Here is a 27,008-nt window from a genome sequence, read left to right on the forward strand (position 1 = left end):
CTTACAATGTAAAATCTTAATTTAAAAGGAGATGATACAATAAATCTTAAAATACAATTAAAATAATTATATTGCTAATATGTGGATAAATAATATGTTAATATTACAGATAATAACTTTTTATATTACAGATTAAAGTCTTTATCACAGTAGTTTTAGATTTATTTTGCAATATATTTATGGTCCTATTCTGTAAACAGAAAACTTTTCTACTTATTTCGAATGTATTTATCGCGATCTGTATATTACTATTACTACGAATATTTCCACACAATTTTAAGATTGTAAAATGTATCAATTAATATATTTAAATATAGATATCTATATCAGTATATTTTGTAGATTTATTAAAAACAACATATTGAATAAATAAGCAACAAAAAAACGAAGAAATTTTTGATTTTTCCAAGAACAGAGAACAAATAATTTTAGGATCTTTTACATCTCTCTCGTGAATAGTTTTAATATGCAAATGTATGCTATTTCAAATATTTCTAGAGGTTGTTCACTATATACAAACTCAAATATTTTTATTAGTACTGATTTCAAGCTAATATATATTCTATGTGTAAAATATACATGTAATATAATACCATTGTGCTTTTACATATTATATGCATGTTTCAAAGATATTATCTAATTAAGTCAATAATAGCTGTATAACATCAAAGGAAAAGAAGAAGCACATTCGATTAAAGTAGTAAAGGAACGAAAGACATATCGTCATATACACTGTATAACTACTTATTTATAATTATCTGTTATAATAACACATTTTTTGCATTAGGAGATTAAGCAGTTACACAAAATTTATCACAGATACAAAAGGGAAAAATGCTTTCATGAATGCATGTTACATTTAAAAGAATCATATGATTCATCCCAAATGTGAAAGAAATGTTGAAAAACATATACAGATGCACACGAATAGGTTCTAGAAAACTACGAATACTATTCTTTTTAAATTTCCTCCAGCGAAACTCACTATTACATATTTCGATTACATATACATCATTAATAATATAGTAAAATGGTATATTTTTTCTAGGAACGATAATTGAATAGATTAAATACATTCGTTTTTATGTAACAATGCTTTTCCAACATTTTATCATAAATTGTGAGGTATGCATATGTCAAATATTTTATTTTAATAAGTATACAAAACAACAATATATATATATATATGTATACATTATTTGGAAAGGAATATCTTACAATACATTTTATTCGTGCGTGTTACACGATAATACGAGAGAGATTGTCAATTCTGTATATTAGAATTTTACTGCAGAAAATATCCTCGACGAATATACATAAGATAATATTTGCAGAATTATCTCTAAGTTTAAAAAGGAGTAGAAGATTAAGTAAGAAGAATGGGTAAGTATTATATAAACGAACAGATATTATAATTCAAAACATCGATTTTAAGGAGACATGAACGTTATCTTTAATTTATCAATTTTATTTATATTATTGATTTAGGTTTTTAGACGTTTAATAAATTATTTCTAGAAGGTATATGTATATCGAAGTATAATTAAATTATATATGTAAAATTCATTGTCATAATATTATATTTAAATGTTATAATTTCTATTAATTTTTAATTTTCATTCTCCCTTTTTCCCAAAAAGATATATAAATTAAAAATCATTGAATGTAATATTATCCTACATAATACTGTATTATATTACTGCATTACATTATTGCAACATTGTTATCTATTGAAATGCGACGTTTTGTTGCAGGTTTGTAATGACGTAATTTTTGTACAGATATACAATAAAAAAAAATTTATATATAGATATTGCGCGTTAGTAATTAATTTCGTATTTCTAAATTAACAATAAAAAACATAATACACAATTAATACCATATCATTCATGTACATGTAACAGTATACGACTGTATTCCTTGTTCATATGTAAGATTAGTGAATCTAGAATAGAGAGAGAGAGGCACTTTTGTCCTTTTCAATATATATATTATATATATTGGAATGTAAAGAAAATCTTTTTAACTCGTAAATAACTAAATTCATATTTGTTAATATATTTTATAAGTTGTTATATAAAAGATAAAGATAAATGAGTCGTCGTAGTGCATTAATATTGGACAACCTGTGGCGAACATTGTTAATAAAGAATCTATATTTTCTCGGTGATATTACGATAAGAATATATTTTACATTTATCTCTGCATAATTGTTTTTAGTGTGTACTCACAGTTTGATTCTACTTTGTTTTAAGTTTGTCAGCTAATTGTGTTTCATTTATTCTATTTATTTTTATAATAATTAATTATTTGTTTTATCGCATAGTCTAAATGCACTACTACAATATGTTCATCTATTTGTGTGAAATCACTCTCTGTATATGAGAAGTATAATACTTTCTAAAACTACAATATAAATATCTTTTTCATATCGAGATTCTTCAATTCAATCACACAATAATGAAGATAGGTCAAGAAACGGCGAAAAAAAAAACAAAAAAAAATTGCATTTCTTTTATTATTAATATGAGCAATATTTGATTACGCTGATAGAAGATTATGCAAATGATAGCACAGTAGTCATATATATATATATATATATATATATATATATATATATATATATGTGTGTGTGTGTGTGTGTGTGTGTGTGTGTGTAGATCATCTTTTAAAATAATTATATAAAAATAGATAAATATTTGTAACTGAGATATAAGGGTAAGAAAATGAAGACTAGCTTTATAAGGCAAGAAGCTCACAAGCAAGAGCTACCTCTAACAAGTTGTGATCTACAAATACGGAAGAAGAAAGTATCTTTATGTATCATATACACACATAATAATCATTAGAACTACTATAATGTATGCATTTTGCATCTCTAGGTCTTTTCTTAATTATCATGTTTATTGCCATAAGAGGAGATATATGTAGGATCACTTTCATATACAGCTTGGCCCAGACATTGCTTTTCAAACTAATTATTAACGTCATCAAACAATCGAAAAAGTCAAATCTGTGTATATAATTACAAGATATCCGTTATGTACATATTTATATTGCACACTACATCTCGATGAAGTTATATGTAAAAGACAATCGGAATAAATTGACCGAAAGAGTTAAAAATTACAGATATAATACAATTAATCCTTATACGTCAAAGACAATAGGAAACGCTTCTTTAAGAATGTCGCATTCGCAAGTTTAAGATACTTATGCCGCGCGTAAGATTCATAAATTTCGAATAAGAAATACACGCAATACTTGTTGAATATGTATGCCCGAGATGTTGTAAACTTTTTATTTTATAATATAGTTTGTAATGTAAAAAACTTACTATTTTACAAGAATATTATCTATTCCGTATGTGTGTGTACAGTTTACACGAAACCTTTTTCGTCATGGATTGCCTCAATAAGAGAGAGTGAAATAAAAATTCATCCCCTTGGGAGATGTGACATATCTCATATTTTGTACTATATATATGTATGTGTATATATATGTATGTATGTATATATAAATAGAATTGCGTTGTAAATTTGTGTCGATGAGACAACAACAAATTCATCTCTTTGCTTCTTATCATGATTTCAAGTATAGAGTAAATATTTGGCACAGGCAAAAAGTGATTTTCTTCTATACGACAATGTTAAAGGATATAACTCCATAATAACTTTTATCGCTTTTAACATTGTCTTCTTTTATAAATTATTTTAGTATATGTGTTTTGGAAATCTCACATTTTATAATTAACGTTTTAGGATAAGAATATAATAATCTATCTATCCTGTTCTACGAATTATTACGATAGCTCTTTTTGTCAAGAATTCAATTCTAAATTTTATCTTCTCTGCTATCGATTTACTATAGTTGCGTATATTTTTCGTTTGGAATGATGCGCCGAAGATATACTCTCTTTTGCTACTGTGTCAAACACTACCTAGGTATCTAACTACTTACGCGTTCGTATTCTTTGCTGCGGAACGTGCAAAACTTAACGTTTCTACGTGAACGTGATTCGTGTAAATTCAATTGTTGAGGTCATTGATGGCTTGTAAGATGCGTTTAACGTGCCCCACCTTGGTGATGCCCAGCTCCTTAAGATCACGACGGGCTAGCGTTAGCAATTCCCTGCCGCGTATGTCGTGGGACACGAATCTGTCAGAGTATTCTCCCAGTTGCAGGTTCTCTAACCAGCTGCACACCTCCTGCACACCCCACGTGGTAACTTGATCTCGTGCCGGATGACCCGCGGCGCCCGAGTTGCCAGCGAAACGACGGAACTTTAACCAGAACAACCCTCGATGACGATTTTTTTTATCCCCCTGCAGATCCAGAGTTCGAGACGCCGGTTAGTACATGGTGTTAGTCAGATTAGTGATAAAGCGCGTGTAAAGCGGCACGCTATCTTATATACGAGACATACGTTAGAGACATGCTAGTCATATGCACAGGTGGAGAATTGCACTTGGTGGGATAACGTGGGATTCATCAGGCACATAAAGTAGCTCTCGAATGGTCTATGTGTATCGTTTACGTTCGAATGATTTAAAATATTATATATTCGCGTAAATACATTTCCAGTATACATTAATAAGAGAGACATGAGATATTCCATTATATATTTATTGCTATATAATTCAGAGCGAGATTTACACACATATACATCCGCTACAAGATACATCTCTCATGAGGCTCATATAAAATCACGAAAGTTCCCCTCTCGTTGTTACAATGCTAATTAAAGGGTGCAACGACTTTTCAACGAAACCATGAGAAATAGCGGGAGCGCGCGATGGCAAAATTAAAAGTTAAACGTTTGGTGCGTACTATTGCTTCTGCTAATATAAATTAAATAGATGCGCAGCGTCGACTAAGATTGCTAAATATCACATAATATGTATCACGTGTTTCGCTGTTAACTAACTATAATAGGAAAAGAAACTAGAATCATATAAGCGTATAAGTAGGTAAATAAAAACATCTAAATAGAGCAATCCATCCTTAGCAGATATAACATGCACGCACGATACATACACACGTGTACAAAATAATCTGCACCATATCTCGCTACATTGCAAAACTAAGTTTCTAAATGCTAGTTCTAAATTCTCTAACGTCATAAGCATTAAGACTTAAAAGCGTATTACCAGCACTGGGATTGAGCACTCAATCAATCCGAAATAAAGCATAGGATAATTTATTAATTATCGTTTGTAAACAACATTTATATGCATAATGTTGTGAATTGTTAAATTCTCTCGAGAAAGAGAGAATTGCAAATATTCTTGTGTTAATGTTTGTGAAGAGAGGTGCTTTCATAATATTATATTCAACTAGTTAATTCTCAAAATTTATTATCAACGTTGAACGAGTCTCTCAAAATATATTCTAGCGAGATGGAATATCGGATATGAGTAAAATGTGATATTATAAAATAACAAAAGATTTTATCATTAATCTTAACAATGTATTAATATGTTTCGCTCGAATTTATTAATTTTGTGAAAAATGTGCTATAAGTAGAAAAATTTTGTATATGTCCCAAAGTACATATAAATCTAATTATCTAAATTCTGTTTCAAAACTGCTAAATATTTACGAGAAACAGTTTTCTTTATATATACTAATTTTGTGAGTATATACTGTGCTATCCTAATTAAATGTATGATAAGTATCACAAAATGTAAACTTTTTATCACAATGCAAAATATACAAGAAACATTAGAATAGAGTTTATTTTAGCTCGTATATTTAAAAAATTGAATTTTGAACAGCATTGCATAAAGCATAAGAAATAACTATACCTGATCATCTGCGGGAGTGTTTTGCAAGTAAACTAGTCCTGTTCCTGCTTCGTCAAAAATACATTTTCGTAATTCCTGTTCCATAGTAGCTAAAGACATAGATAGCTTGTTTTCCAAATCCTCTCGTAATCTCTGCATTTTACACACAAAAATATAACTGTCAATTTAATAAACTTATTAATGTATTAAACAGTAAAATGACATTTAATATACCTACCAAGTTGTGAGCTTTATCGCGCAGCAACTCGCAAGATTCTTCATATAATTGTCTCGCACTTGATACCAATTCAGTTACCATAGGTCTCAAGCTCATCTATTGATATATAAATTAATATAAGCAACAGGATCTATCACAAAATCTTATATATTCCTCGATTTTTTACTTAAATTATATCACCTACCCCTTGTAAAATTTTACCATCCGGATGTACTTGTTCAAGCGCATTTGCTGTACGCAAGGCGACTTGATACAGATCTGGTTCTAAACTCGGGTGTGATATAATCAGTAGTTTTACCCATTTGACTAAAGTCGTCACTGCTTCGATAAAACTAAATAGAATAATAAGCTCTTCATCGATCAAATGAGACGGTCTACTACATATCTGCAAATGCGTTCTGGACTGTGATGTAATACTGCTTAGAGTAGAAGTAGATTGAGTTACGGCGCTTAATGTGTTACGCTGCTTTTCTTCCCATGCTCTCAACGAAGTCTCAAGCGCCTGAAATATAAAATTTTTGATTACACGCGTAATCTAGAATATTTTTTATTACAACCGAAATTATTTTTTACTTATTGAAAAATCTAAGTAGATATTACTTACCCTATTTCTATAAAGCATTTGCATACGATTCTTATGTATAATCCTTATAATTCCAGGTGGTTGAACCCAAGCCTCACCGTCAACCTGTATTGGAACACCTTCTTCACCCAAAATATTAATCTGAATTGTCTGGCATTGAGCTATCCTGTGATGTTGTAAGTTAATGAGCCGCGAAGCAGCCATTTGAACGGATCCAAAGACCGCCACTACTTCCAATATACGATCATCGAATGACGGTGCCAAAAATAAATCTCCTTCCTTCGTACCACCCCAGAAGTTCGTACCGCCCATAAAACTGTTATTCGAGGAAAAAATTTCATGTTAAAAAGTATGTAAAAATGTATCTATCACTCTTCTTTTGTAAGTACCTTGGTATATTTAACACGACAATTCCTTGCAGAGAAGGTAACGGTATCCTTTGACCGTCGCATTCCAATTGCACTCTTTGCTCGAGATTTTTATAAGTCTTTTGTAACCATTGTTTAGATCCCAAAACGCCATACCACATATAATTTTTAGCGCGCGATCGACATTTCTCAGGATGCTCTTCTCTCTTATTATGAAAATCGAGGCTGATCTTTGCATCTATGCCAATACCAAAATAATTGTTCATGACGCACCGTTCGAAGTAACCTTCCCTGTAGAATTCAAAAACAAGAATTATAAAACAAAATTGATCACATCGCAATTATTAATTACATGATAACACGTACAACTTACATCAATGATTCGTCCGGATCCATTAATGGCGATACTGCTGCACATAGAGCGTCCGCGTTTGCCAACAACGCTTGACTGATAAGACCAGCTCCACCACTTACATCTGAAAATACGTTTACAAAAAAGCATTAATAATTATACATCATAAAAGAGATTATATTTCGATATTGCACCTTAGACTTACTTGGCCACATCGGCAATCGGACCAAGGGATTTATTATCGGAAGTTTCTTCGCATCTTCCGTTTTGTCAACAGATTTCGCTCTTTCATGGCGCAAGCTCATACTTGAACCACCTAGACGAGCAGTAGCCGCTAATGACACAACTTCCGATGCTTTCAATAAGCTGCCGCTACTGATACGCCGTGTAGCTTGCGGAGAAAAACCCGATTCGGGCAGTTCCACGCTTACTGCGTCACATGAAGAAGTGTCATCAAAATATAATTTTTATGCTGATAATTTATTAAGCAAAGTTGAACTTACATCTCTCCATACTACCACCACTACTATATTGTTTATCATGCGGATCCAGATTATAATCTAAATTAAGTTTGTGATGACTCTCAATTGACAACGATGGGCTTGGTGGATCAATGATAACGCTAATCTGCGGCGGAAAGTTTATAGAGCATTTTTCGTTGGCCTGTGTGTTGTCGGACGAAACAGTAAAACAGCATACCGGACTCAACAAATCAGACATTTTCTCCTTTTCAATATTATCGAACTTCGCGGATACTATATTTGTTTCTATAGGTTGTATCGATTTAGTTCCCGACACACGTACACATGTCGTCAAACCGTCTGTTTTATATTTATTTAGCATTGCCTGTTAATATAAAGTACATTAATTCTATACGTTCAATTTTATAAGACAAATTAAATCATCTTTAATATTCTTCACCTCCTTATCCATCTTTATACTTCTTGTCTTGAAAGATTGCCTCGCGATATCGTTGCCTTCGTTAAATTGAGCTAAACCGCAAGATTTCCGCGGTTCCTCGATCTCTAGGCCTTCTCTGACAGAATCGTATTTTTCGCCCATTATCGCGCTGATAACGTCCTGTCCAAGAGAACTCAAATCCTCTAAACCACTTTCCGAGTGCTGAGTCTCCGTAGAAAGCATGTCAGAATTATCCGGCGAGTCAATGTGCCCAATCTCCGAACTTTCCGATCTCTTAGTGGAATCGAATATATCACTATCTATATGTCCTGAAAAGTGTCAGAGAAATTATCTAATAATTAGATACGATGTACATGCAAAGCAAGCGCTCTTACAACGTTTCGTAATGGCAAAGAATTCACCTACCGATTTCACTTTCGCTATTTCGAATGGTGTAACTTTTGGAATCCAATGTGTCAGAAACCATACTATCCGTACTGATGATACTGTTGGTACAGCTACCTCTGGGTTCAAATTTGATTTTCGCGAGTTTTTGTGCATGCTCTGGTGAGATATTTCTAGAATGAAGTGAATCTGTGTCAGGAGAAACGATAGTGTCTTGTATGGTCGCATCGTCTGATGGTGTACTTGTATCTAAAGTGGTCTTTGTCACAGTGATTGGGATGTCGGAAGCAGGTTCTATCTGCGTGCATTCGGACGACAGGAAATTATCATTAGAAGCAGATGTTTGCGCTTCTTGTTGACTACCGGCAATTTGTGCTGCAGGCGAGTCAAAACTGAAAACTCTAAAATTAAATCAGGATACATATAACTTTGACAATTCAAATACTATGATGATGCGTCATTAAGCTCAAGTTAAATTAGAAAAAATTACCCTTGGGGCATATTTTCGCTGTTTCGTCTACTATCAGCGAAACCGTCGGGAGCAGGCAGAGTAAGTAATTCTTCGGGTTGCGAGTCTCTCCTTAAATCTGGCATCGGGCTCAAAGATGCCACATTAGGAGTAGGACTTGGGCAAGGTGATATCTCTAGGCTGCTACCAGATTCTAGAGTTGGCATTAAACTGATATTGTCGGATGTCTGATCTGTTTGTAATAAGCCAGGGATATCCAAATGTCTTTTATCCAAATTTTTATTATAGAAACACAAGTTAAAGAAAAAATATAGAAGAGAGAGAAAGAGAGACGGAGAGAGAGGGAAAGAGAAAGAGAGAGAGAACTATTATTCTTATAACTATTATTCTTATAAGGAACTTACTTATCGTAGTATTCATTGAAGGATTATCAGATGTTATGGTAATGTTTGGCATCTTGCTACTTTGTTTCTCGTCTGACGGATCATTCTGTTCATCGACGGCCGATTCTGTATGTTCCACTAATTTTCTGATGGCTCTTTTCAAACTATTTGCTCTAAAAAATATTAAAATATCTTTTATATATTTTACTTTAATATAATATTATAAATAATATGCATTGTGTATACACCTAGACATCACAGCATCTCTCTCCATGTAACATCTTCTTTTTCTGACTTTTTTTAAATTTGTCATTTCCTTCTCTGGCTTTTCTAAAGCACCTTTCTCTTGATTGCTGTTTAAAGTTTCGGTATTTGGAGTGCCAATGTCAATTTCTTCTGCGTTATCGGACAAATAGTTTTCCTCTTTTGATAATGTTTGCAATAATAAGTCAAGTTTTTGTTGAAGCGTTTCGCATTTTTCTCCCAATTGTTGGTCCCCTGTGTTTAGACTGGCTTCCAGTATGTGTGTTGCAAAATCTTTCACTGTTTCACATAAAACTCTGTAAAAGAAAATTTCAGATTCAGCAAAACTTGAAAAATTTGTATAACTTTACGTAATTGCATGCATACACACATGTGACCAAAATTACTTACTTGGCACTAGATATAACTATGCTCTCTTGATCGGATTGCAAAATGTTTGTTATATGAGCAAGAACGTCGTCCTCATACTGATGAACTACACTCGATTTTATAGCCGGGTCGGGCTGGTGTAGAGTCACTTTGTGACATGGCAGAGATATGCTGCGTTCGAATGTCATAATGCTCCATCGATCCAGCATCTTTGTGCCTGCTTTCTCATATTTTTCCAATAGTTGAGGTAAATGCGTGTCATCGTCGCACGATGATCCCCAGCCTAATACACGCGCCAAGTCATTTCCCGTTCCTAAAGGTAGCACTCCAACTTGGCATTGTTTCTATAAAGTTTGAAAACATAAATCTGCATATCTTTTTCGTTATACATAAATAATTAATGTTTTTTATACTGAATTTTCTCTATAAATTAAATAAATAAATTAGTCATGCATTTTAGCACTTACCGTCTGTAAATAAAGTTAAGGAAGCTTTGCACATAAAGAAGCCTAAAGCACATACACCAGTTTCATCTGAAATAAAATCATAAAAGAGACACGCCATGCAGTTTATAATCATGAAAACATGAAAAGATTAATACCGTTGGCTGCAATATTGTAAATTTAAATATCATAGTACTGTTAAATTAATATTGTATTATAAAGATATCTTGAAAGACATGTTAAAACAATTTACAATTATTAAGCTATTTTGTAATTTTATATTCTCTATATATTTAGGCTAATAATTTTTAGTCATGCATACATAATATAGAAAAGTATCACTATGCTAACTTGCTGCAAAGAAATAAATATACTTATATGTAGATGCAGAACATAATTAGACTCGAGAGAAAATGATAATTGAGCTGAAAATGAATTCATGCGCTGAAGGAGATAGATAAGTAAAGTTATCGAGAAAAACTCACATGCATTCCGAGTCGATCAATTTCCGAAAGCACCCATCCCACCGACCCATCTCCACTGCACACTAGTATCCGGAACGGATCAAAGTGACGGAACAGTCTTAATCTGGGAAGAAAAAAATACGATTTGCATATTTAATATATCTCTATATATATGTAGTTAATTATAAATAATAATAATAATATTTCAGATTATTATCAACAAGGATTCACTTACCCTGGACCGGGTCCTCCTTTTATAAGGTCGAACACTTGTGCGGGATTCAATAATTGTTTAAATCTCCTAAGAAACTTAACACCTTGATTGTCACCAGATTTACTGTTTACAAATACTAAAAGTGGACTGCATCCTGTAGGTCTAACAGCTTCCCAAGCTTCATCGCTACCTGATAATCATTCAACATATAACTTTACTACTATAATAAAAGTTTTCTCTTGTGAGTTTGTGTATATGTAAATCACTCACATATAAAATCATGTGTAAATGTAATACAAACAAAAAGTATAATTACCTATACTATGCAAAGCCGTAGGAGGCACTACACTGAGTTTAGCTGGTCCTAATGGACACCTGATACTTATGGCAGGTCTGCACGCTGTATGTACAGTTGCTCTGCACCATAGACACCGCCAATCTTGAAGCCTAAATAATACGTCGCTTTATGGATGATATTTATATGGTCAATACTGTCTTTATTTATATAAAAAAACATTATAGTATAAATACCTAAGTACAGAGCCACATGTTTTTTCACAGACAAAACATTTTGAGGACACTGGTAAATTCCCCTCCATCCACTGATGTGGCATTGTGATGTTCTATAAAGAAGATTAACATAAAATTAAGCGATACATATATTATCTAAAACATTATTGATATATTTATCAGGTAGTTGTAAATAATGTATCATTGAAATGTCTATTCACAATTGAAAATGTATTTGATTATTCCTATATAAAAACTTTTAATTATTTCACACATACCCCATCTTGGTCCTCAATGATATCTTTCCCAATGGATGCTAAAGTGGTCCACTTGCAATTGTTTATTGCTTTTGCGCTACATCTCTTGTGCACTTTATATTTACAAACTTCGCAACTTAAACCATGGGAAGTAACACCTGCAACAATATTATATTGTAAATGCTACACATATTTTAAGTAATTTTAGAAAAATTTTAATTATGACTATATTATTATAATAAATAAATAGAAATCCTTACCATGCAGAGCATCTCTGCAAACGTTGCAATAAGTGGGTCTGGCATGATTAGTCACATACCACTGATGATTACCTCCTAGTAACTCGGCAGTTCCAGGATCACCCTGAGGACGATTCTCCGTCACTGTTCTTAATGTATTTAACCACTCTTCCATGTCTTGTCTGTTTTCACCACAGAGAACCAATGACCGAAGTGGAGTTATCACCTAATACATAAGAGATATATTGATTATCATATAGTATTTATAGTATTTATATTAATCTGAAAAAAATCCAAGTATATACAATGTTATAAAACTTGAATTGAAAAAATATAATTATCTATTGTAGTGAGTTTTATTTCTATTTCATCACACACATTACTAGAATAATTTAAAATATTATGACAACTAAATGTAACATATAAAACTATCAACTTTAAAAAAACCAGGTATATTAAACTAAACTTTAAGGAATCTATTTTTGTAGAATTAAAAAAGTAAAACGCCTTGGTTTTAAAAACTAAACATTCATAAATTATCATTTAGCTATCCTCAACTTTGTTTGTGATCCAGTACATTAGTTAAATATATTCATTATATTCAATAGTCTCTCATTCCTGTGTAATTTTTTTGAAATCCTGCAAATGAAAAGGTGAATCGAACGAAACGGACGGAGAACTCGTCACGAGTCGACGAGTTTGCAATGCTCATTACCATTCAGCCAACAGTCTACAAGCTGTAAACAATCGATAATAGTATTGTTACGAAACCGCGCGATAGGAAATGATTATTAGCGGCGGAACATATTCACAGGCGACCTAATTACAGCGGCCAGAGGACGCGGTACTGGATCACTACTGGCTCGCCTCGCCTAGCTCCAACCCTCGCGATGCCGTACCTTGAATCGGGAACGGGCTCTCCGTTGCTTCGACATTTGAGCTGCGACTCGCGACGCGTCGGCGACATCCGCGACCCGACCCGCCCGCGGTATCGCTTATCCCCGGCGAGCTTACCGCGACGACGTGTCACACGCGACGGCCAAGAGACGCAGCATCCGAGCTCGCTCGCCGCAGCGGCGACGGCGGCGGCGGCGGCGACGACGCATCGGCCCGTCTCACCCGTGATTCACGCCGTTTTTCTAGCGGTAGCTCCAGCGTGCCCTATTTCCCATGGCGCATGTCATGCTCTCTTCGTCGCACCGTTTATAAATAAATGTCTCGCACACGCTCCCTCGTTGCGTGTCACACGCGCGCGACACCACGTGCGCTATTGTGCGCGACGCCAACGCTTTCACGCCGTCCGGAGCCACGAGGCGCGAGGCGCGACGCGCCTCGACGCGGCTGTCAATACACCGTATACCGACGCGACGCGTCGCGACCACCAATGGTCAATACACCGGCGGCGATCAGGCGGCGCGGCTGTCAATACACCGGCTGAACAGCTGTGCAACAGCTGTGCGCCGCGAGGGATTTATCGCTCGTGCTTATCCGCCGCCGCGCGCGAAACAATGTCTGGCGTGTCTCTGACGTGTCTTGTTATTGACAGGGTGTATTCTCGGAGCTATCTTTCGATAACGTGGGCTTTTGTCCACGCGCGTGGAGTTTGAAAATTTCGCGATCTCTCTGCCAATGAATAGACTGTCCCTTTTTTAATATCTGTGAAATAAAAATTAAATTATTCGAGGAAAGGTTATAAGTTTCAATATAGCTGCGGTTGTGTGACATATCAGTCGATGAATCTTTAACTTTCGCGCAGCGATCCTGCGTCTATTTTTAGAATTTTATTTTTGAAAGAATTATCAATTGTCAATCTTCGTCTTCGAAGGAAGCAAAAGAGGATACGGATGACGAATATATTCGTTTTATCTTGTAGTCGCGTCAATGTCTCTTGTGTAACTCTTTCATGTGTCATTTCTAGATAAACATTTCTCTACAGCTACCACGAGGGTCTGCCACAAGGGTGAATGATACCACTCGATGCTACAGAACGCCTCTTTAGCTCAGTGGTAGAGCACTGGTCTCGTAAACCAGGGGTCGTGAGTTCAAACCTCACAGGAGGCATTTTTTTGCTTACGATAAAACAATCAATTCTTCTCCGAATATATTATTTTATCAATAATCAATGATACATTGGATGTTGTAAAATTATAATTTTCCTCAAATATGAATTCATGATACACCCAGAGTGTCAATAATGCTGTACCGAATTATTGTATCCTAGTTGAATTTTTTATTAACAGATTCAACCGCGAGAAGAATTCAACGATGATCCCGACAGCTGTCTCTTGGGACTTGAATTTTTCATGGAAGACGATTATTGGACATCGGTGCAAATCCACGGGAATTATTGACGAGCCGTGGGCGGACCCGCTTTCTGACACACCAGCCAACAGTATATTTGCTTTATTGTCAGAACCACTTTTCCAGTCTCGTGAGTCGGACGTATAGGTGTTGGATTCGACACCAAGTAGAACAAAGAAACCATACCGCGTCGCGCCGATGATTGAATGCCAGGTGAGATTGGCCTTCTCGGTCGGTCGGTCAGGTGGTCTTTTGTTATTCGCGACTGTGCTTTCATCCCACGAATCGCGATATCGAAATTCGAACGCAGCCTTTGTACGACGTCAACCATCCGGCCACCCTATTCATCGCGCGCGAAAAAAGAAACACGCGCTCCTTCGTTTCGCACGTTCGTGCTCTCTTTCTCTCTCTGGTGATGAATATACAATCCCGCGACGTATTATATTTTCCGAATCACGAGATTCACGAGGAAGTTAGGTAGATGTAGCAAATCGTGTTCAACCGTGAATGAAATAAAACGCAGCGCTTGTATCCCACTTGGCGTGTCATGAAATTACAAGAGAAACAAGTTACATTCGCGGAATTTTCTCTTCGATAATCGAGCTTAATTGTTTCCAAATGGCATGGATATTGTTCCATGCGATTGTTACGCAATTCCAAACTGCTTTGACCGTCAGCTATTGTTCGGAATAACCCACCGATACAATAGAGACGAGACATCCGTGGCATGTAGATAGTCGCGACAGGATAATTTCCCATTGAGTGCTCGTAACTCGCACAAATACCGTAAACTCGCGGCCTAATGGCTTTTATAAAAAGCGAAAAAATATGCGATGCGATTATTATAGCATAATCGCGAATCATCTTATATATCTCACAGGCTAACGCGCCGATGTAAAGGTGAATGCGACGTAGAAGTAATAGTGTTAATGGATTTTCCTTGTAATCTGTCGCACGAATATTCATCCTTGCTAAAGATATACGAATGGCAGTCGAATCGCGGTCGAAAGAAAAATTCTATCCTTTCTGCGTCTTTTTCGCAGTAAGCGATTAATCATCGTCAGATAGTGCGGCCGATTAATCATCGTCCTGTACACGATGTACGCGAAAAATTATTTTTATATCTATCTATCGATGCACATTCCTCGAATTCTAATCTTTCAATTTGCTCAAGAAGATAAGACCGTGAGAATACACGCACAAGTTGGATCATAATTAATTATACGATAATTGATTATACGAAATATCTCAAACCCAAGAACCTTAAAACTAATCACTAAATTAATTTAAAGTGTAAAATCTGAGGAAACTGCACGAAATTAATTTCCAGATGAAGTTTTCTCAAAACTTTGGAATTAATTTTCCACAAGTACTTGAAAAAATATGTCAAACTTCTCTCTCTCAATTTTATTCTGGTCCAATACGTTACACACAGGATAAAGCGATTTTAATCCATTATCATCTTTAATTGTTAATCGCACATTCTTGTAAATTTTAGATGTGTCTGAATGAACATAACAAGGAATATTTAGGTGCGCACTTTCAACTGGGTCAGACACGGCACGAATACGCTCTACTTAATTCATTTAGACGCGTAGCTGTGAATGCGAGCTTTCGCGATATATAATATATAGATTGAAATACCTGATATTATATCGCTCAAAGTGTCCTTCGCGGTAATAAAAATGCGAGAAAAATCCTCACGATGGGGAACGTAACTCGTATAATGAGCTTGTCGATGGTTGAATATCGATTTCATATTATACAATATAAATATGATAAAATATTCTCCTACAATTGCACAAAAGCATTCACGATATAAAGACAAATTTATAAGTTTATACTTATAACAGAATATTCCATCGTGTCATGTCGTTGTCGTATTACATGAATCAATACTGTCTCAGCTACATATAATATGTTATTACTGTCAGATTTTCCCTAACTTATACATATAAGCGTCAGTTGCGAAAGCCTGGACTAAACTGCCATTTAAACTATATGATACCAGATAATACCTTTCCGTTGGCATGGTGCAGGACCACATATGTATTTATATCTATATAAAACATGATAAATGATAAGAGAAGCTGGAGAGATATTTTTATTTTACTTGGATTTATATCGAAGAGAAATCTTCTATCAATGTCTCTTTTTTTTTTTTTTTGAGATATTAGATGAACGAAGGTAAGAAAAGCGGGGGCGGCCTGTAACCACGCCAGAGAGAGCCATCGTTCCTCATTCCTCTTTTTTTTACCTTCGTCAACCTCAATATTACACGATAAATAGGCTACGTTCTTGGGGATGCTCCTCGTCCCTTTCTCGACCTTTTGCGTATACGTCGCACCATACATATTTTATGAACAAACGCGTTCCCAGCGATGGTGTAAGCCGAAAAAGAGTGAGAGAGAAGCAGCACGTCACGAAATTCCAGTGCGTGAGAGCTTCTAGAGAAAACGAGGCCACTCGTTGAAAGCTGGATTCTCAATATTGTATACTGGATGTTGTGAGCCTGCTTTTGCGCGCTGCTCGCAAATGACGCCGTGACCTTCTGACCTGGAAATCCATCCCATTCTAACGCGAGCTGCCGAATCCACGGAGGAAGGATCGATCGTCCCTTAAATTATCGGATGCTTCGGCCGCGCTATGGCATTAAACAGTCTTTCGTCTATCAATCAGGCGTACTGCGTTTATCAGTGGTGTTGCGCAAAAATAAATTCGGCACGAGATCGTCCCCGCGACCGACAAATGGATCGGGGTCGTAGATACATCTTCGTTTAGCCAAATGCGTAGACATCGAGTGTTTTTTTTGCAGATTTTTCCGGCGTTTTAGTTTGACGTAGAGCAATCTTTCGTCCAACTGTCTGTCGAGAGGTAGACATGTGTCAGCGTTCACAGATATATTTGCAGAATTTCTCTAGCTCCAGATATATATAAAATGAAATCTCTCTTTTAGTCCCGAATGAAAAAAAAAACGACGTTCTAATGCTTATGGCAAAAAGAGGTCAGACATTCTCAGGTCACAGACTCAGTTTCAGACGCTCCGATATTCAATATCATGAGCTACTACAAAGAAAAGGAAATCCTCGCATTACTATCGCTTTGAAAGCGATGAGAATTTGTTCTACGAGAATAGAACGATGATACTTATCTCTTCTCAATTTAAATATACATATTATATGACGTGGCAATTGTCATTCAAAAAAGCACCATTTTTATGTTAAGCCGTAATCACACCACGGCTTGTGGACTTGGTTGCGGTTGGAATTGACCAATTAGAGTAGTCGACCGACAAATTGCTTTGTTCTGATTGATCAATTTCAATCCGTAGTGTGATTACGGCTTTACATTTTGTATTATAAAGATCACAAAGATTCTAAAATAGTAGCAATTGTATAATGGCATCTTTTATATATTCTTTTTTAGAAATATACTTTTCTAAAGAAAACTTTTATACGCAAAGAGGAAGTAATATGAAAGATATTTTATAATAAAATGATATGAAATGTCAAATGTCTTTTAACGATATTGATAAATTCAGATTCAGTGAACTGATAAAATAAGACGAGTTACATAAATAAGACGATTCTACTTAGGATTTTCGAGAACAATTTCCGAGAAATAAGAATTTTTTTTTCGATTCTTTCTCACCGATAATTTAATATACTAGCTAATTTATAAATACACACACGAAAACAAGTCTTAAATTAAAAATGAACCGAATGAGAGGACGGTTTCGTTTTTGAGCCAGTCACGTATTATCCGAGAGACAACACTCATCTTCGTGATATCATCCCCCTCGAGCCATGGGTGTAATCTAACGTGTCGTAGTATGAATTTATCATGGGTTCGTGAGTTGGGTCGCGTTATCTCTCTCTCTCTCTCCCCCTTTCTCCGCCCGCTCTTAAAACCACGCACTTTAATTAGCACCGACCATCCCGGTTTGTGTCATAACTTACATTACTCTACATACACCTTTGACTATTTTTAGTAGCACGTAGAACGTGCAATAAGCACCAGGTGGATTTAAGCACGGTCTCCTGCATAATAGAATGCGTATTTGTCCGAGAGAATACGTAGCACGTGAAAGGTCCTTTCGCTCGTACGCGGTTACAGCTGTGGGCACTTGATCTCATCACAGCTATATATCTTGCAAAGAGATGAGGGTACGTTCCATATATATCAAATGCGTTGTTATATATTATTCATATTATTCACTCGAAATAACATATATCAGAGACACAAAGCTCGTTTCGAATAATTCTTTACAATACATGTTTCTCTTGTTAATTAATAATTTTCCATAAAATGTAAAATATGTAATTGCGCGAAATTGCTTTTCCACGCGAATGCAACGAATAGCTTTCATCTGTTTAAGAATATACAGAAATTTCGTAATTGCAAAGAGCTTTTAATGCATGAATGGCATCCCGCGTAAAAAAAACGCGATGTAGTTGAAAGCACGGAACGTCAAGTGAGTTATTCGAACAATTTGCAAGTGACAATTGCGGCATTAAAATTAATTAAGTCCCGATTCGCGTTGATTACGCGGCGTTGTCCGGCGCAGAATGACACCGCGGATTACAATGCGGGAAATTGTTTCGCGCTCGGTCCACGGAATATAGCACGCGCGTGCTCCAATTTAGCCGTGTTCTTATTCAATTACGACGTGGCGTAACGACAATTTTCACAAAGCGTACGAACAGAAATACATTCGCGTAATGGAACACGAAAAATCTCACGTGCTCGCATTTTCTACGACGCCAATATCCTTCTTCTCCTCCTTCTCCTCCTCCCTTCCGACCAAATCTGCGACTGATTTTTAATGGACACTTGACCTTTGCATAAACGCGCCCCGCGTTTCGATCCCTGGTTTCCGCTCCCCGCCGAATATGGGTCGCGGCTAAATTACGATACCCGCCACATTTAACAAATATTGAGATAAAACAGTGGAATGCGACTGTTTCATTCAGGCTCGCTCTTCAAATAATAGAAACGTGTGTGATATCTCAATCATAATTTTATCCAATTAATTTCGCAATTAATTCTATGATCTTTAGTACCAAACAAAATATCAGTCGTCAAACAAAATATTTCCTACCACCCAAATATTGCTACTCCACGCTTAATTTGTAACGCGCAGAGAGATTTTTTCTGTTTGTAAATATTATTTTAGAAATATAAATATATGTAACTTTATTAAAAAATAAAATGTCATAAAAAGATATTATTGGGAATCTGATAGTTTGATCGTTTACATAAAGTTGATGACTATGTTGGAAAAATATTTCTCGAGAAGCTAATATTCGAGCGGGGGTTGCTCGAATGGTTGGGGATCGTCGCATTGAAATGCAGGACGGTATGAATATGTTCTCGGACAAAAAGCAGATAGGGGCGCGAAACGCAAAGTTATATAAGGGTGTCCTTTTATATCACACATACGTGCACATACGCCACTGGATTTCACGTGCCGTAATGTAATACGTGTAAAAGTTCGGTCATCAGGATTGGTCGGGTAGCCAAATGAAACATCCGGAAAAATTGTCATCGACCCGTTAAACTCCACCTTTCCGCCCGTTGCGGTCAATAAATACGCATAGTTTCTAAATCGTTTTGTAATTGAGCGATTAAAAAGCTTTATTTAGAAGATTTATTCGCTCTGATCCCTTCATTTTTTTCTTTTTTCGAAGCAACGTCAATTATGTGTTTCGTATAAAAAGTAATTAAGAGCGATCTGATTAATTAATCTACATCATCCCGTACCTTATTAACTCGGCTTTCCGCATTACTGTCTAACGATAAACAAATATTCCTCCATAATCTGGTGATCCGAATATAATTACCGATAATCCGATGCTTTACTTCGCTCTTTATAATCGTATTTAAATTTTCTAAACAGGTACCTTATTAAAAATTATCATTATTAAATGAAAAAGATTTTAATTAAAAACATGTAATTGAATACATATATGTATCTGCCAAAGATTAATAATATCGTAAACAGGTCATCTAGTTTAATGAAAGCCTTATATAACAATCATTTACATAAATTTCTCTAATTAATACCACGATAGAATTTCACAAACAATCCCGCAGCTCAACTATTATGCAACGAATACAACAGCGCGTAAATAATTAATCGTTCTATTAATTAGCTCTAGGCAAAACGAAGTCGCACAAATGGATGTCAGGATAAGGGTGAAGCCCACGTTACAAATTACCCCAAGAATTTGCGACTTATGGTTACACGCATGCGTTTCTGTTTCGATTTCCCGGATTATGTATATTATTACGTCATACCACTTAAAAATGAAATTTATCGTACACGTCGAGGAACGTCATCGTTCCTCTCCATCAGCGATAACATCATACATCGAGATACGCACGTGTATCGAGCATTATGCTACGCGTGCAATATACGCGTGGAATTACGTCTTGTTAGCGTCAAGTGTTGTTTGGACAAGAACAAGAGGCAGATTACCAGGAACTTCTCCTTTCTCCATTACGCGATATTATATTTCAACGCTAATTATAATGTTCGTAATAAAACTCCATCGGTGGTGTGCGCGAAGGAAATCGGAGCCAAACGAAATAAATAGAAATTTACATCAGGGTACAGGATTAAAATCTCCGTGTAAGAGTAAAATCGATTAGAAAATCGATCGCGCGCTAGTTCACTTTTGAAATCTATAGATGCGGATCTTTAAAAAAAAAACTAATATGCAATACAGAAAGGTATGTACATGTCAGGTATTTTCCGACATCTTTGACGTGACATTAAAGAGACGCTCTCGTTCCCTCGTTGCTTTTTTTACGAGAAATTAAATGTATTAGATTTTTTTCCACGAAGCACATAGAGGCGTTTAGAATCTCTATGACGTCAACATATGACGGTATTCCGGATGGGAAATGCCACCTCCGAGTAAATGTCATAACGTCAGACGGAGACGAATTGGTGATTATGTTTTGCGGCCGCGCGTTTTCCGCGTGCGATAAACGTTCAACTCGCGCGTCAAAGGCATATACCGCTTTTCATGGGCTATAAATAAATGCGGCATGTAGGTAGTGATTCGACGCACACGATGCATCGTACAGAATCTACACAAATATCTATATTTATTAATTTAAGATACACATCTCTCGCGCGGATCGACACGTATCTCAAGTCGCCTCATGCTCGCTTATGTACGACTAAAAATATCTAGACGGCTAGATCAAAGTATATCCAAAAAAGAGAGAGAAAGCGCAATCCAAATTTCAACAGCGTTAACGCGCTAATTAATACGTACGTCGTGATAATTTTACATATATATGATCCCGAATCGCGTCTCGCATCGCCAAGTTTCAAGAGCAAATTCGATGCGGGCAAAAGTGTCGATTTAAATAGTCGTACCGTTTCATTCTGGTCGACGGTTTTAATTGGACACCAAAGTGAATATGGTACGGGGTTAACGGATCGATATCGCAGTTAATTAAGAGTTTTCCAGAAATGGCATTCTCAAAACAGAAAGCGGCTAAATCATATGCTCGTTAATAATTCCTGGTAACAGAGCGGAAAGCATTTCACATGTATGCATATTTATGTACGCGTTAATAATACTGCATCATAAATAGGATTTGCTTATTCCAGATAGCGACGCACCCCTTATTCGTCGAAAGAGCCGCGCTTATCGCTCTTTGCCCTTTCCAACGTTGTTGGAAAAAGTTGGTCGAGAATGCCTTCGAGAGTAGAAAGCTCGTGAAAGGGCTTGTGTCGTTTACGTACGTTTTGATACGAGCGACCGCAAATATATATCCCCGATGGGGTGGATATATATACTATGAAAACAATTATAGATCGCACAAGAGAAATATGTTTCGCGACCGCAAGAGAAACATCTGGTTTTCCCTTCAAATTGTCAAGATTGCGTCAGCAATTGCGTGTTTGCAGAGCACACATACAGAAGGATGTTATCCCGACTCGTAACTAGCTTTCAACTTTCCCTTATGTCTTAATTGTCTTACGTATTCTTTAATCTTTTTACCTTCAATTTTAATACTATTATTCCGTATCGATTACTATGGAATCAATCCACAGGGAATTTAATTAACGGTAAATTCACGAGTCTTTAGTTTCGTCCCATCAAGACTGAATATATTTCAGATTGCGATATATATGCATATATAAAATTATGCGTGTGAAATAAAGGCAGGAGGAAGGAGATGCGAGGAGAATCATTGAGCGGTTGCTGAAATTATCGTGAAAGGCGATAGCGAAAAAATCTGCGGACATGATAGCTGCGCGAAGGAATCTTGTAAAAGGGTATCTTTTTTTACAGTTGAATTGCGCGACAGTGAAAATAGCTGAACCGATCGTAAACGACTCGTTTTCTCGGGGCTTTTATGTAACAAGCGCATCCATCTTCATTCGTTCTCCTTCGCGGAAGACGGATGTATAGCGAGAGTTCGATTCTTAAATTGAACTGATTGCACGAGGCAATGATGCTCGTTCCCTCCTCTCTGTTCCTCTACCCCTGCCATGAGTTTAACATTCTATAAATTCTACTCGGCGAGAAACGTGCCGGTAAAGTTTCAGCACAGCAAAATAGCAAGAATTCTAAAGATATTTTGCACGATCGACTATTACATTCATGAGAAGTCACGATTGGTACTTTAACTCTTTGCTGTGGCACATATAAGACTGCCTTTTCGAAAATACCCGATAAATAAAATGGAGATGCAATTTGCACGAGTCTATAATTTTACAAGTCAAATTTATTATTTCCACGGTAATCGATGCGGGATAATAGTATTATAAAATTAAACGTATAGATTTAACAGCTCGAGAGAGGATCCACTGATATTTTTTTCCTCAAAACTTTTTTACTCACCCGTTCTTAAATGCGCGGAATTCTCGATAATAGGTGGATATGACGTCCGTAGATAAAGAGTTAAGAGCGACGTTGTAACAAGAAATAACACATAAAAAAGAAGCTATTTTGACACACCCACGACATGGCAATTTTGCGGCCGCAATCTCGCTACGAATAACGAAACTACGTGGGAGATCTCATTTACCGTCTCTCTAACGTAGTTAACGTAAACGCGTAACATAAGTAACGACAGTCGTATACGTTGGAGATATATATCGTGGTAATATAAAAATCTCACGGCGACAAACGGCAATGAAAGAAATGCGGGACGGAGTCGGTTGGAGTAGCAAACATTGTATGTCATACATCAACGAGTTTCTGGCGCGATAGTTCGACTAGAGAAATGCAGAGTGGGCGAAGTTACTAACTCTGATATATGTATATTCCCCGGTATATCTCGATGATGGATGCACAAAGTCAAAACTCCATCTCGCGCAACTGGAGTGTGTCACGCTTGAAGCGCATTAAATTTTTTTTTCGAGTAATTCTGCGATATCTAGCGCAAGATAATTTGCGCGATTTTTATTTTATTTTAAATACATGTATGTATAATGTGCGTCAAATATAGCGTACGTACAATGCATGTTAATTAAAATTTTATAATATTCCGCCAAACGTTAAAATTTTACGAGAAATTTGTTCGAGATAGATCCCGTAGCGAATAGCGTGACTCGGCTTGGACTCAACTTCATTAATGGCCATTAAAATGGCCGGCAGTGCATCGCGAATATTACCTGCACGTGTTATTATTGCAACCCCTTATCGCAGTTGAACGCTCGTTAAAAATTCATCTCGACCCTACAACGCGAATATTTCAGCGCAACGCCACTTTCCGGAATGCTCTTGTAACTTTTTCTAGACACGGCCGAAAGTACTAAACGATATCTGAGAATATCTGTTTAAAGAATGTTGCCGATGCACCGTGTTAATTTTTAATGAATATTTTGATGATATCGAGAAAGAAAAAGAGATAGAAGGAGAGCTCATTTTTTATTAACAATTCGATAAATTTGAAATTTATTGATATTTATTAAAAAAAAAATTTAATAAATTAATTCCTCATCAATTTTCATTTTAATTCAAGTAAAAACTTTCCATTGAAATTAAAAGACATCGGTATTCCCATCGGTATTATCTGTTTCCATTAATAAAATTTAATTCTCTTGTCAGCTATGTAAAATCATTTATATTCCAAGTTGAAGAGTAAGATCGATCTTCCGATAAGATATGCGTTTGCATTTAGCTCGCTGCACATAGTTATGTGTCACCATTTATAGACAAATTCTAGGACAAGCGCGTTCACAAATGTCACAGGCTATTCTTATCGCGCGCCGAGTTGGACAATTGCGGCTGTTCCAAACTTGTCCATTTGCGCGATAAACACCAGTTGGATCGATTGAACAAACGCCTAAGGTTGTTAATAAGATTTAGAGAATTGACCCAGAATCCCCCGAAATAGGATGTGAATATATAGCATAGCATCATACATATATATATATAAAACTTTTATCTTTTTACCCTTTCGATATACGTAACTTAAAAATTTTCGCCATAAAAATTCACGATATAAAATCAGGATTTTACAATACCAATTCTTTGAAAAGGTGTCACATTATTTCGTTCTTTCTAACTTAAAATCTATATTAATTGTATGATAAATAAAGCGCAATTTTTCTCTTTCAAATAAAATTATGGAAAACCATGATTGTGACGTTACGATACCCCGATTCTCTTTATTTGTCTCCGGGTGCCTGTTTCGGCTTTTACGACGAAACTTTCTTTCCCGCCTGTATATTTAGGTCTCGCACGTAAGGGTCGTCGACCCGGATGCTGTTCTCTATTCTCTATCACCCTCGTGCACATCTTCCGTCTCTCCCTCCCAAAGTACCAGGCTACGTCATCATGGACCATGTACTCGTATCTCGTTTACACTATCGCCTATATTACATTAACCACCCCCCATCCATCGAAGAAGACAGGAAAGACGATGGAAGAAGATCTATCTAGAGCGTCTCTCCTCTCTTATAGCCTCATCGTCGGTTCTGTTTACCCTCTTCGTGCCATTCTATCATTCGGGCCGAGCTGTATAAACACATCCCGCTACACGGCCGATGCTGTGTACCAGACGCAACACTGAAAACCGAATCGATACGGAAAATGAATCTCTCCTCCGGGTACACATCCGCACGCGCCGCTCCGTTGCCTGTCTCTCTTTCTCTCTCTCTTTTTTCTCTCTCCCTACGGTTCGATATTTCTTCCGCGTTGTGTATACCCATTAAATTCCTATTTTGAGAGGAACCCTTCGCATGAGAGAGAGGCTGCTACTCCCCGGCCACTCTATCCAGTATATGATTTATCATGTGTGCGCGAGCGGAGATATGTATGAGCGGGAAAGAATTGCGTACTCGTAAACTTCTCATTTCCCGAAGGTATAAAAATGTGAAGAAGTAAATATTTCCCAGAGAAAAGTTTCTGTTTCTTGCGAGTAAATAACGAGTTTGAAATGAGCTTTAAATGATCCGCGCCTTTAGTCATTCGTCTTTCATTGTTACGTGCCGCAGACTCGTCGAGGGTGAAAGGACTGAATAGGAGATTCTTGTAATGAGAACGAAGGACAAGAAGGATTTCTCGAACCCCCTAACCGAGAACAAGAGTCGAGAATAAGAACGACGGTTAATAAGATGCCATATCCGGATTAGAGTCGACTCTGAGGATTTTGCGCGAGAAGTTTGGACCTTTATCGTCGCGAAGAGAAATTATAGCACGGTGTCGACGACGTCGAATAATAAACTGCGAGAAATATACTGTCCGGGGACGCGACGAAGGATGAAAATTTAATAAGTCGTTTTCCCACCCTTTTCCCTTAGGTCGAGCCTAACAATGCGAGAAATTATTCACCGAGCTTACTTAATGGAAGGTCTACTCCAGTACCTGACTTGGCTCGAATCCAGCCTGGATTAAGCCCAAGATTCCGGGAACGAATTCGGCTCGGGGCCCGAACGGAATCCAGCACGGACTTAATCTAGATCTGACCTGGACCAGTCTGGATTAATGATAAAATACGATTTAAGCTCAATTCAATTCGATACTCTTTAAAGATTTTTAATTATAAAACGCAGGTTTTTAATTATAAATATATATTTTTGTTGATATATAAATGATTTTATATTATGCACACACAAGACGAGAGAGAGTTCCTTTTAAAATATATTTGTTAAAAAAAAAGAAAATATATAATTATAAAAGAAAACACATATTATATAATTATTAAAGTAATTTAATCGTAAATATTTCATTCTGAATATTAAGAGAAAGGGAGAGAGAGAAGATGCAGTATTTATATTTAAAATGCTTCTTTAGAATCCACCGATCAATGTCCGGCGAACCTTTTCGTGCTGCAGAGCGTGATGCCGCTTTTTTCTTCGCATTTCTGCGACACGTGTATCAGAATAGACGTCATCGCGTCCCGAGTTAGATGCATCCTCCTGGCGCTTCCTCTTTGGAATTCCCGTCGACACAACGATGGAGATATAACAATCGCAGGTGTCATC

The 27,008-nt window shown here is 36.3% G+C and overlaps 1 protein-coding gene and 1 non-coding gene across 8 annotated transcripts in view; one reads left to right on the forward strand and one right to left on the reverse strand.

The window, feature by feature from the left end:
• Window positions 1-2,690: 2,690 nt before the first annotated feature.
• The window catches only part of LOC105258764 (diacylglycerol kinase eta), a 29,264-nt gene continuing 4,946 nt past the window's right edge, over window positions 2,691-27,008 (reverse strand). The window contains exons 1-23 of one of the 7 annotated variants that reach the window (XM_011270261.3): window positions 13,144-13,569; window positions 12,266-12,470; window positions 12,027-12,163; window positions 11,770-11,861; window positions 11,555-11,700; window positions 11,260-11,428; window positions 11,046-11,148; window positions 10,585-10,587; window positions 10,139-10,461; window positions 9,733-10,044; window positions 9,506-9,657; window positions 9,123-9,333; window positions 8,654-9,033; window positions 8,249-8,547; window positions 7,831-8,173; window positions 7,533-7,757; window positions 7,349-7,451; window positions 6,997-7,266; window positions 6,629-6,923; window positions 6,209-6,526; window positions 6,025-6,120; window positions 5,808-5,939; window positions 2,691-4,325 (exon numbers count right to left, since the gene is read on the reverse strand). In XM_011270261.3, coding sequence (XP_011268563.1) covers window positions 4,029-4,325; window positions 5,808-5,939; window positions 6,025-6,120; window positions 6,209-6,526; window positions 6,629-6,923; window positions 6,997-7,266; window positions 7,349-7,451; window positions 7,533-7,757; window positions 7,831-8,173; window positions 8,249-8,547; window positions 8,654-9,033; window positions 9,123-9,333; window positions 9,506-9,657; window positions 9,733-10,044; window positions 10,139-10,461; window positions 10,585-10,587; window positions 11,046-11,148; window positions 11,260-11,428; window positions 11,555-11,700; window positions 11,770-11,861; window positions 12,027-12,163; window positions 12,266-12,470; window positions 13,144-13,179 — 4,647 coding nt within the window. In that variant the 5' untranslated portion in view covers window positions 13,180-13,569 and the 3' untranslated portion in view covers window positions 2,691-4,028. Of the gene's footprint in view, window positions 4,326-5,807; window positions 5,940-6,024; window positions 6,121-6,208; window positions 6,527-6,628; window positions 6,924-6,996; window positions 7,267-7,348; window positions 7,452-7,532; window positions 7,758-7,830; window positions 8,174-8,248; window positions 8,557-8,653; window positions 9,034-9,122; window positions 9,334-9,505; window positions 9,658-9,732; window positions 10,045-10,138; window positions 10,462-10,584; window positions 10,588-11,045; window positions 11,149-11,259; window positions 11,429-11,554; window positions 11,701-11,769; window positions 11,862-12,026; window positions 12,164-12,265; window positions 12,471-13,143; window positions 13,570-27,008 lie in introns of those variants that run through there. The other 6 variants (XM_011270265.3, XM_011270259.3, XM_011270262.3 and 3 more) reach the window with 6 other exon arrangements.
• Window positions 14,234-14,305, forward strand: Trnat-cgu. The gene has a single exon. It is a non-coding gene; the product is annotated as a tRNA-Thr (tRNA).

This window comes from Camponotus floridanus, unplaced genomic scaffold (assembly GCF_003227725.1).
Source record: "Camponotus floridanus strain SB8 unplaced genomic scaffold, Cflo_v7.5 scaffold37, whole genome shotgun sequence".
Taxonomy (NCBI): Eukaryota; Metazoa; Arthropoda; class Insecta; order Hymenoptera; family Formicidae; genus Camponotus; species Camponotus floridanus.